Source organism: Hevea brasiliensis, chromosome 8, assembly GCF_030052815.1.
Source record: "Hevea brasiliensis isolate MT/VB/25A 57/8 chromosome 8, ASM3005281v1, whole genome shotgun sequence".
NCBI lineage: Eukaryota > Viridiplantae > Streptophyta > Magnoliopsida > Malpighiales > Euphorbiaceae > Hevea > Hevea brasiliensis.
In genome coordinates this window covers 4,240,247-4,252,471 of record NC_079500.1, presented here as the reverse complement: position 1 = coordinate 4,252,471, position 12,225 = coordinate 4,240,247, and the positions used below count along the sequence as shown (strand labels likewise).

The 12,225-nt window shown below is 35.5% G+C and overlaps 1 protein-coding gene and 1 pseudogene across 1 annotated transcript; both read left to right on the top strand.

Moving 5' to 3' along the window:
- The first annotated feature begins 254 nt into the window (after positions 1-254).
- Positions 255-1,508, top strand: LOC110663235 (F-box protein CPR1-like). Its single transcript, XM_021822496.2, has one exon. The coding sequence runs from the start codon at positions 255-257 to the stop codon at positions 1,506-1,508; it is 1,254 nt and encodes a 417-aa protein (XP_021678188.2).
- Positions 1,509-5,504: 3,996 nt separating this feature from the next.
- LOC131181977 (F-box protein CPR1-like) lies at positions 5,505-6,782 on the top strand (annotated as a pseudogene).
- Positions 6,783-12,225: the final 5,443 nt, after the last annotated feature.

The window sequence follows — 12,225 nt, the reverse complement described above, 5'->3', positions numbered from 1 at the left end:
TGTAGAACGAAAGAGTAACTGCCTCTATTCCAGGATCGTCTATTGTTTATATACAAAGAAACAGACAGCTGGTGCCTAACTACATTGCCAGCTCGACGCTCTAGCTCAATAAACTGTTCCCGCCAATTCGATAAACTGAATGAGCTTGCTACTTCTCGGCAACCTCTTATCTGAGGCCCAGTATTTTTTTCAAAGCCAGTAGATCCATAGCTCAATAAACCAGAGCAGACGCAGCAAGAAGAACAAAAAGAAAAATGTCTGATCATCTTCCTCAAGAATTGCTCGCGGAAGTTTTGTCAAGATTGCCAGTTAAATCACTCCTCAAATGCAGATGCGTTTCCAAGACCTGGTACTCTTTGATCGCCGACCCTTCTTTCATAGCCCAACATCTCAAGAAAACTGCTGCAAGGAACAGTGGCCTACTTTTCTTTAGTTACAGCACCAGAGAACTTGTTTGGCCATTTAAAGAAAATGTGCGTTATTTGCTGTACCCAGATAAGTCTTTCCCTGCAAACCCTGTTGAAGAACTTGATTGCCCATTTAAAGGCATAAAGCGTTTTGTTAATATAGTGGGTTCTTGCAATGGGGTTTTTTGTCTATCTGATGACGTTTATGGCAGATACGCTGAGAAAGCTTTTTTATGGAACCCTAGTGTTAGAAAGATTGTTAACATTCCTTGTCCTAATTTTACGTTTACCTCATATGGACCCTATATACCCTCACTTGGGTTTGGCTTTGATTCCACTACTGATGATTATAAGCTTGTGAGAATAGTGTATTCGCATTTTATCTTTGATGAGATTCGGCCTTTTGTTGAGATATACAGTTTGAGAAGTAGGGGTTGGAGAAAGGTTAAAAAAGATCTGAAACATTTCATCACTGCGCGCTCAACGTCTGCTTTTCTGAATGGAGCTTGTCATTGGGTTGCCAAGCGAGGCAATGGGCCAGGTGTACGGGATGTGATTGTGTCGTTTTCTTTGGGAGAAGAGGTGTTTGGGGAAATGGAGGTACCAGATTGTTTGGTTAAGAAATATCACTTTATGGATGTTGCAGTTTTTGATGGATCACTTTTGCTGGTTGCTTCTTTTAAATTGACAGGAGAAGGCTGTTTTACAGTTTGGATGATGAAAGAATATGGCATTCCAGGATCTTGGACCAAACTTTTCAATATTTCACATTTGAAATGGATACGAAAGTTAGTTGCATTTAGGCAAAGTGGTAAGGTTCTATTGGCAAAATCCTTTGGAGACCTAGTTCTCTATGATCCAAAGACAGAAGAAATCTTTGATACAAAAATTTGGGGCAATGCACACTCCTTTTATTTGGATACTTTTGTGGAGAGTCTTGTTTTACTCGATGAAACAAATGAATTTACTGAAGTGGAAGCTTCTGAGGATAATAGCACAAATGAAATCTTGGAGGATGTTGCTTCTAGTTCTAATTCACAGCTAGTAATTGATGAAGCAATGAAGCAAATGGTCTCTTGTGCTAGTTTCGACCAGAAGTAGCAGTATCGTACATATTCTAGTCCTGATAATTGCATGTATGGATACTTGCATATATGAATAAATGTATCAGTCTGTAAAATTTTTGTCAAATTTTTTATTAGTTAATGAATTTTAATACTAATTAAATTACTATATAATCTCTCTATTTGAATAAAATTAATTTGTTGGGCTATATCCTTTTAAAAATACAATATTATTAAAAACATATTTCCAAATGAAAATGAAAATGAAAATTTTGCTATATGAATACTAAATTTAAATTTTTTTAATAATTCAAGTATTTTCATTCAATTCTCTAAACATTTTTTTTATGCTTTTTCTATTGAGAAATGATTTTCCTGCATTGTCATCTTTATTCCTTGGAGATCTAAGACAACTTATTAATCTTTTTACACAGAAAACTTATAGCATTTATCATAAGATAAAAAATAGAGATAGAATGAGAGAAGAAAAAAAAAGTGTGATTACAGAGGGAAATAAACATGGAGGGAGAAAAACAAAGCAGGGTAAGAAAAAAAAACGAAGAGAAGATCAGGATGATTTGAATAAATAAATTAAAAAAAAAAACAAAGGAGCTAAAGTTTTAATGGAACCATATTCAACAGCCAAAGCAACCCTTCTGATGATTATCTTGGCTCTTATGAAAATGGTGATCTCTTGGCGTTTAGGGCTCCTTTTCTTTTGGTGCATCTTGGTAGCCGAGACACTATCATTGCTTTTTCTACTGAGGATAACCGATTGTGACTCAGGCACTTGCTTGCATTCATAACCAAGGCCGTTGCTACTGTTTAAGTGTTCATTAAAACACTTCCCAGAAACAGGGTTATGATCCCAACAGTACTCCTGTTTCTAGCAGGGATAATCAAATATTTGGAGGGCACTACTTCTTTGTATTTTGCGAGCAAGGATAAATTCAGAGATTCCATGCTCAAAAATCCGGATCCTGGTGTCAATTATGCCAAGCTTTCGGAGGTACATTAAGAGAAACCAGACGAAATCGGAAAAAAGAAAACGTCTGAACCTGAAGGAGAAATCGAAGTTACAGATATGCGTCAGGAAAAAAGAGGCTTAGACGATGTCAAAGTGGTGGAGGACGCTTGCGAGTTCTTCAAAATCTTCAAGGGACTGGTTGTTGATCTCATCCTCAGCTTCAAGGAGCGCGATGAGAGCCGAAACTTTTTCAATAGCATATCTGCAGAAGATGCTTTCAAAGTAATAGCAGTAGAGCTCAGCTTCTTCTATGAAGTTCTCTACACGAAAGTAGTCATTTTTCACTCAAAGTGGGCATGTTTTTCCGCTTCATATCATTTAGTTAAGTCGTGGTAGCCCTTGCCATCTTCCATTTCCAGGTAAAGAAGTATGCTTTTGACAAGTTTGATGTTGAGCTTACTTATTCTCTGCTGTTTGGTGCCATAGGACTTGATATATTATCATTCTTCATGGCCATTTTCTCAAACTGGACAGTGGTGACTGTCTTGGAGGAATTCACCAGGCCTAGAGAAAGATCACCTCATTGGGCATTGAATCTCTTCAGAATATCACCTCAATGGGCATTGAGTCTCTTCAGAAACTTCCTCAGTCTAAAGAAATCAAAGAAGGTTGACCTTGAACCAGACAAACATAAAAATTTGACAGCGCCCCTTCCTTTTCGCAGGTGGCCTGAATCTGTGTCTGGCCATAACTTGATAAGATACTGTTTCAAAGAATGTCCAAGCAAGATCCATAATCTCAATCATTCCTATTTGGGAATTGATAAAATTTTTCGTCAATACGGCATCACCAACAATTTCTGTCAATGCATAAAGACTAGACCCAGAAAGTTCACTCAGTTATTGTGAATTGATAAGGCCATCCAGTGCCTGAATACTTTCAAGGATGGACTCATCGATCGTGTGGGCCTCAAGGATTTTCTGGATGAGATAACATGTGTTTCCAGCGAGCCACTGACAATGGAGCTCTGTGAATAAATTTTCGGTGAGCTGCAAAAGAAATATCGGTTGATGGATGATGCAGAAACTGTCAGGAAAATATTTTCAGCTAGAGGTGACTGGGTTCTTCAAACTAATTGTTTGGATAAACAAAGGAATGACGAGTTGATATCTTATGTTCTTGCTGTCCCTTATGACGAGAGCATCCTGATGTGGCACATTGCAACTGAGCTCTTGATCAATGATAAAAAGGAGAGGGAAAATCAGAGTGATGAAAAAGAATTCAGTAAGATTTTGTCAGATTACATGCTGTATCTTCTAATTATGCAGTCGACAATGATGGCTACTGTGGCAGGAATTTGTAAGGTAAGGTTTAAAGATATCTGTGCTGATGCTGAAAGATTTTTTAGAAAGAAAGTCCTAAGATCATATAAACTAAAGAAAGCATGTCAAATGATTCTTGAAGTGAATACAGAGTTTCAGTCAACAGAAGTGAAGGGAGATGGAAGCAAATCTGTATTGTTCACTGCAAGTGCGTTAGCCAAAGAACTGAAAAAATTGAAATAACAGAAATGGAAGACACTGAGCAGTGTGTGGGTGGAGATGATGTCATATGCTGCAAATCATTGCACTGCGACTTCCCATGTTCGACAATTAACCAAAGGTGGAGAGCTTGTTACTTCTGTTTGGATATTGATGGTTCATTTTGGCATTGGAAATCAGTTCCAAGGTTCCTTTAGCATACTACGTCCTTAAGGGCAAATATAATCATCACGTTACCTTTGGGTTAGTAGTGATCCAAAAAACAAGCAAGTTGCATCAATTATCTGGGATTTTAATTAATGAAATTCGATGTTTTATTTTTTAATTTTTTTTTCTATTTTTTTTTATTGTTTCTTAGTATGTGAAATTTGAACTCTGTGGATTGAGAAAACTGAATGGAAAAAAAAAAAAGAAATCTAATTTCTCCCATTTTATTTTTCTTATTTAAATTCTTTTCATAAGGGTAAAGAACTATAACTCTATAATATTTTTAAAATCAGCAAAAGACATTTAAAAATGGAATCAAATTAAATGGATGAGACTGAAACGTCCAATTCGTTAAACTGGATGGGTTTGCGACTTCCCAGCAAACTTTTATCTGAGGTCCACTATTTTTTTCAAATCCAGTAGATCCATGGCTCAATAAAACAGGGCAGACGCAGCAAGAAGAGCAGACCCCGCGTAAACAAATCGAGCCGAGCTGAGTTTTAAGGAGATTAGATTTAATTTATTAAAATTTTGTTTGAATTTGAGCTAAATTTGAGTCGAACTTGAATTTAATATTTGTAAGCTTAAGTTTGAATTTTTAGAAAATGAGCTTTAAAGGAGCCGAGTCAAACCGAGCTTTTTATTGAATTGAATTTTAAGTAGCTCGATTCATTTATAGAGTGAATTTTAATTTTATGGTTATGAAGTTCATACAAGCTAATTTCTATTAGTTTAATATAAAAAATAACTTATTTTTCATTAAAAAATTAAATTTAAATTTCAAATAATTATATTTAATAAATACATTTTATATATTAATTATATATTAATTTTAAACAATACCTACTTTTAGAAAATTTTTAAATAAAATAATAAATATTTATAATATAATAAAATATAATAATTAACATAAATAATTTTACAAATGAGTCTGTTCAAAACCCTATAATGAGCCGACTTATGATTTATGATCAATCAAATACTATTAAGTTCAAACTTAACTTATTTATTAAATAATTGAGTTTGAATTCGACTTATTTTTTAAATAACTTATTTATTAAATAATTGAGTTTCGCTATTCCAGAATCTTCTATTGTTTATATACAAAGAAACAGACAGCTGGTGCCTAACTACATTGCCAGCTCGACGCTCTAGCTCAATAAACTGATCCCGCCAATTCGATAAACCGAATGAGCTTGCTACTTCTCAGCAACCTCTTATCTGAGGCCCAGTATATTTTTCAAAGCCAGTAGATCCATAGCTCAATAAAACAGCTCAATAAAACAGAGCAAACGCAGCAAGAAGAACAAAAAGAAAAATGTCTGATCATCTTCCTCAAGAATTGCTTGCCGAAATTTTGTCAAGATTGCCAGTTAAATCACTCCTCAAATGCAGATGCGTTTCCAAGACCTGGTGCTCTGTGATCACCGACCCTTCTTTCATAGCCCAACATCTCAAGAAAACCGCTGCAAGAAACAGTGGCGTACTATTCTTTAGGTACAGCACTAGATAATTTGTTTGGCCATTTAAAGAAAATGTGCGTTATTTGCTATACCCAGATGAGTCTTTCCCTGCAAACCCTTTTGAAGAACTTGATTGCCCATTTAAAGGCATAAAGCGTTTAGCTAATATAGTGGGTTCTTGTAATGGGGTCTTTTGTCTATCTTATGATGTTTATGGCAAATACACTGAGAGAGCTGCTTTATGGAATCCTAGTGTTAGAAAGATCGTTAACATTCCTTGTCCTATTTTTACGTTTACCTCATATGGACCCGGTATATAGGGTATATTAATATACCCTCACTTGGGTTTGGCTTTGATTCCACTACTGATGATTATAAGCTTGTGAGAATAGTGTGCTTGCATTTTAACTTTGGTGAGATTCGGCCTTTTGTTGAGATTTACAGTTTGAGAAGTAGGGGTTGGAGAAAGGTTGATAATAATCTGAAATATGTCATCACTGCGCGCTCAACTTCTGCTTTTCTGAATGGAGCTTGTCATTGGGTTGCCGCTAAGCGAGGTTATGGGCATGGTGTATGCGATGCGATTGTGTCGTTTTCCTTGGGAGAAGAGGTGTTTGGAGAAATGGAGGTACCAGATTGTTTGGTTAAGAAATACCAGTTTGTGGATGTTGCAGTTTTTGATGGATCACTTCTGCTGGCTGCATCTTTTAAATTTTCTGGGGAAGGCTGTTTTACAGTTTGGATGATGAAAGAATATGGTGTTCCAGGATCTTGGACCAAACTTTTCGATATTCCTGATTTTGAATCACATTTGAAATGGATACGAAAATTAGTTGCATTTAGGCAAAGTGGTAAGGTTCGGACAGCTAGTTTTCTATGATCCAAAGACAGAAAAAATCTTTGATACAAAAATTCGGGGCAATGCACACTCCTTCTATTTGGATACTTTTGTGGAGAGTCTTGTTTTACTCAATGAAGCAAATGAATTTACAGAATTGGAAGCTTCTGAGGATAATGGCACAAATGAAATCTTGAAGGAGGTTGCATCTAGCTCTAATTCACAGATAGTAATTGATGAAGCAAATGGAGAATCAAAGGAAGAAGCACAGGGAGAGTCCATTTCTACACAATGAAGCAAATGGTCTTCTTGTTCTAGTTTCGACCGGAAGTAGCCGTATTGTACATATTTTAGTCCTGATAATTGCATATATAGATACTTGCACATATGAATAAATGTGTAATGTATAGATACTTGCATATATGAATAAATGTGTCCACCTGCAAATTTTTTATTAATCAATAAATTTTAATATCAATCAAATTACTATACGATCTCTCTATTTTTAATAAAACTAATTAGTTGAACTATATTTTTTGAAAAATATAATATTCAACTCAACTAAGCCTTTATCCTAAAAATTTGGGGTCGGCTATATGAATTCGCTTTCTCTACTCTAAATGATTTTGGGTTAAATCCTCAGAAATTTGTAATGCTACTAGGTCATGTTGTACTATTCTCCTCAAAGTCAATTTAGGTCTACTCTTTTTTTTTTTCTTTCTATCCTTTAACCTAATGTGCTCTACTTGTCTAACTAGAGCCTTCGTATGTCTACGCTTCACATGACCAAACCACCTCAATCTCCCTTCTCTCAACTTATCCTCAATTGGTACCACTCCTACCTTTTCTCTAATACTCTCATTACGGACTTTATCTAGTCTAGTATGGCCACTCATCCACCTTAACATTCTCATCTCTGCAACTCTTATCTTAGACGCATACGACTCCTTCAATGCCCAACACTCACTACCATATAACATAGCCGGTCGTATGGCTGTACGGTAAAATTTTCCTTTCAACTTATTAGGAATCTTGTGATCACATAAAACTCCCGTGGCACGTCTCCACTTCAACCATCCGGCTTTAATCTATGACTAACATTCTCCTCACATCCCCCAACTACTTGAAAGACTGAGCTGAGATATTTAAAGTGATTACTTTGGGACAGTTCCACTCCATCCAAACTAACTCCTTCCCTATCACCAGTTTGGCCTTCACTGAACTTGCTATGCATGTATTCTGTCTTCGTTCTACTTAACTTAAAGCTCTTTGACTCTAGAGTACTTCTCCAAAGCTCTAGCTTTCTATTGACTCCTTCTCGCGTCTCATCTATTAGAACAATATCATCCGCAAACATCATGCACCAAGGAATACTCTCTTATACTCTCTTGTATATGTTTCGTCAATTCATCTAAAACTAATGTAAAAAGGTAAGGGCTTATAGCTGATCCTTGGTGTAATCCAATTGAGATCGGAAAATCTCTTGTGTCCCCTCCCACTGTGCGCACAATAGTAATTGCTCCTTCATACATATCTTTCAACACTTGTATGTACCTAATAGATACCCTCTTTTATTCTAACACACTCCATAGGACATCTCTTGGAACACTATCATAAGCCTTCTCCAAATCAATAAAAACCATATGTAGATCTTTCTTTACATCTCTATATTTCTCCATCAAGCTTCTAATGAGAAAGATCGCTTCCATAGTTGAACTGCCAAGCATAAAGCCAAATTGATTGAGAGAGATAGAAGTATCACGACGTAGTCGATGCTTCACAACTCTCTCCCACAACTTCATAGTATGGCTCATGAGTTTAATTCCCCTATAGTTCGAGCAATTCTGTATGTCTCCTTTATTTTTAAAAATAGGTACTAAAATGCTCATTCTCCATTCATCAGGAATTTTCTTTGAGTTTAGAATCTTATTAAATAATTTAGTTAACCATGCCACTCCCATATCTCCCAAACACTTCCACACTTCAATTGGTATTCCATCGGGTCCACAGGTTTTACCAACTTTCATTCTCTTAAGTGCTTCCTTTATTTCTAAAGATCTAATCCTTCTAGTATAATTCACATTCTTTTCTATCGTTCTATAGTCTATATTCACGCTATTACCATTTTGACTATTATTAAAGAGATCATTAAAATAATTTCTTCATCTTTCTTTAATGTCCTCATCTTTCACCAACACTTTGCCTTCTTTATCCTTAATGCACCTAACTTGATTGAGATCTTGACATTTCCTTTCTCTCCTCCTTGCTAATCTATAAATATCTTTCTTCCCTTCTTTACTTCCAAGTTTCTCATATAACTTTTCAAAGGTCTGTGCTCTTGCTTGACTAACTGCCTTTTTTGCCTCTTTCTTTGCTATCTTGTACTGTTCATATGCCTCATTATTATCACATTTAGGTAATTTCTTATACCATTCTCTTTTTCTCTTCACTGCCTTTTGTACTTCCTCATTCCACCACCATCTCTCTTTTGAGGGTGGTCCATGTCCTTTAGACTCTCCAAGTACTTTTCTAGCTACTTCTCTAATTTTTGATGCCATCTGTATCCACATATCATTGGCCTCCATATTCAGCTTCCATGCTTCGGACTCGAGAAGCTCATTTTTGAACTTCACTTGCTTTACTCCTTTGAACTCCCACCACTTTGTTTGAGCTACACTATTTCTTCTGACCTTACTTGAATTGTTCCTAAACTTGACATCCAAGACCACTAATTGATGTTGACTTGTTAAAGCATCTCCTAGAATGACCTTGCAATCCTTGCATAGAACACTATTTGTCTTCCTGATTAAGAGGAAGTCGATTTGGCTTCTATGTTGCCCACTTTGAAAGTCACTAAATGTGACTCTCTTTTTATAAAGTAGGTATTTGCTAGTATTAGGTCGTATGCTATAGCAAAATCCAGGATGCTTTTTCCCTCCTCATTTCGACTACCAAAACCAAAACCTCCATGAACATTCTCATAGCCATACCTATCACTTCCTACATGTCCATTCAAATCCCCACCAATGAAAATATTCTCTTCATTTGGTATGTTTTGCATTAAATCATCCATATCTTCCCAAAACCTTTGTTTACTCTCACTATCTAGTCCTATTTGTGGGGCATAAGCACTAACTACATTTATTATTTTTCCTTCTAGTACTAGCTTTACTAGTATAATTCTATCTCCTACCTATTACAGCGTCTTTCAATGTCCTATCTGTGATTATGCCCACTCCGTTCTTATTTCTCTCCTTTCCAGTATACCACAGTTTGTACCATGAATTACCCACTTCTTTGCTTTTCTCTCCTACCCATTTAGTCTCCTGAATGCAAGCAATATTCACCCTTCTCCTTTCCAAGGTATCCACAAGCTCCATTAATTTTCCTGTAAGTGATCCAACATTCCAAGTAGCAACCCTGATCCTCCTCTTATCTTGTTCCTTTCTAATTGGTCTCCTTTTATGATATCTTCTATTATTTTCTATGTCTATTTTGTGTTCTATTCCACTATCTGTTCTATTATCTATCCTATGGACTAACTTCTTTACCCACACCCGTCCATGATGTGGGAACCCTTGCTCACTTAACACCACACCAGGGCACCGGCATGGCGCGTCGCTTTCGGTGAACGCCCTACACCCTTACATATTTTTCACTACACCCGGGCTCCGATGTAGTGCGTCGTTAGTAGAGGACGCCCCAACGTTTATATCATTTGAATCCATATCATAAGATGTGACGAAATTTTTACACTGGTTGTCACCTACCGCAACCCTCCTTCTTTATACGGGCTTTGGACCGGCTAAGCGCAAACTACTTAGGCGGAGTTTTTGAAAAATATAATATTATAAAAAATATATTTCTAAATGAAAATAAAAATTTTATTATATAAATATTAAATTTAAATTTTTTTAATAATTTAAATATTTTTATTTAATTCTGTAAATATTATTTTTATATTTTTTTTTATTTGTGTGAATAATAATATTTATAATAAAATAAGCGTTGAAATTTGATGGAAAGACTAGAGTACTCCAGTTAGTCTAAGAAAAGAGAAAGGGCAATATAACGACAATAATGAGGGGGAGATATTTAAATAAGAATTAATTAAAAATAATAATAAAAACAAAACTTAAGAAAGATCTTCACAATTCACCATCGATTCTTTATTTTCTCATCCGTCTCTCTTCTCAGCCCTCACTCCAAACTTTGGCCCAGCAGCAGCAACCTTCACCCCGCAGTTCCTTCCTCCTTGGCATCGCCTCATCGCATCTTATCAGCTGCTGCTCCACCTCAGGTCATCGTCGTGGCATCCCCATCTCATGAAGGAATCGAGTTGTGACTTTATTGACTTAACACAAGAGAGAGAGAGAGAGAGAGAGAGAGAGAGAGAGAGAGAGAGAGAGAGAGAGAGAAAGAGAGAGATGTGGAATCAAGGATCGATAATAGGGAAAGAAGTGATCCAATCGTTCTCCAACGCAGTAGAGAAGCAAAGCAAGGCAACTGTGAATTAGAGAAAGGAAAATCGAATATTTGGGAACAGAACTTGAAGGTTCCAAATTCATAAAGCTTCAATGAAATTCAACATGTGGAGGCTGCCATTAAGGTCTGTTAAGCCTCTTATTTTCATCACCATCACCATCACTAGATAGTCTATTTGTTGGAGATAAGTGAAGCACACACACCAGCAGTAACCCGGTTATATTTCTTTCTTGTATTTTTCCCTTTTCATAATATTGAAGCAATAGTTAAACTAGATTAGGTATTGATGCCTGAGTATAATAGCTCTGAATGAAATTAATAAGTCATTAGAATTGTTACTCATTCTTCCATGCTTTTGAAACGTTAAAGAGATGACGTGATTAGTGTCTAACTAATCAACCAATTAGTAGAGTATGAAATTTTAGTATGAGAAATTGGGGATTGATGATTTTTTTTTTAAACAAAACTTGTTACTCTCATGATAATGCAATATTTATTAATGACCTATATGTGAAGAGTTAGGCTAGGTGGAGGAATTTATGCATTAAAAGAAATTTTGAGGTGGAACAATATTAATTTTCTAAGCTTGTTTAATCTGCCACTTCAAAAAAAAAAAAAAAAGATTTAACAACTGCTTGCATTTGTGTGTGTGTGTATTTCTAATTATTCCAATTCATTCAGCTTTGTATCTTTATAGGACCTTAAAGATTAAATACTTTAACAATTTATATTTCATCTATTTGCTAAGCTCAACTAGGGGACTAGTGTCTTTCACTAGTGTCTTGTTTACGAGCTAACCTAAATTATGTTTGCTAAAAATAGGTAAAATTTGTGTATTTAAATATAACAATAATCTGAGCCTTATTTTTCCAAGGGTAAGTGAAATATAATTAAAATTTTATTCTCGAATATTGCTTTGTGATTTTCTTTTTGGCTGTATATAAGAAATTCTAGTTGATTGAATGATACATGAAATTCTTGACAGTGGGGTAATTATAGTTGTTGTATATGTAATCATTCTGAATTTGGAGTCAAATATCTATTTTATTATTATTAAATCAACTTTGGATGTGAGGTTGGAATTGAGGTTGATTAAATGACATACTACCATATTCATAATTTGGAAATTATGAAGTGGTAGGTCGAACCATATACTAATATTTCAGGTATTCTTTGTGATGCTAATGGGGAAAATAAAATAAAATGAATTAGAGAATGGATTTTATCTATCTTTCTATCTATCTATCTATGTG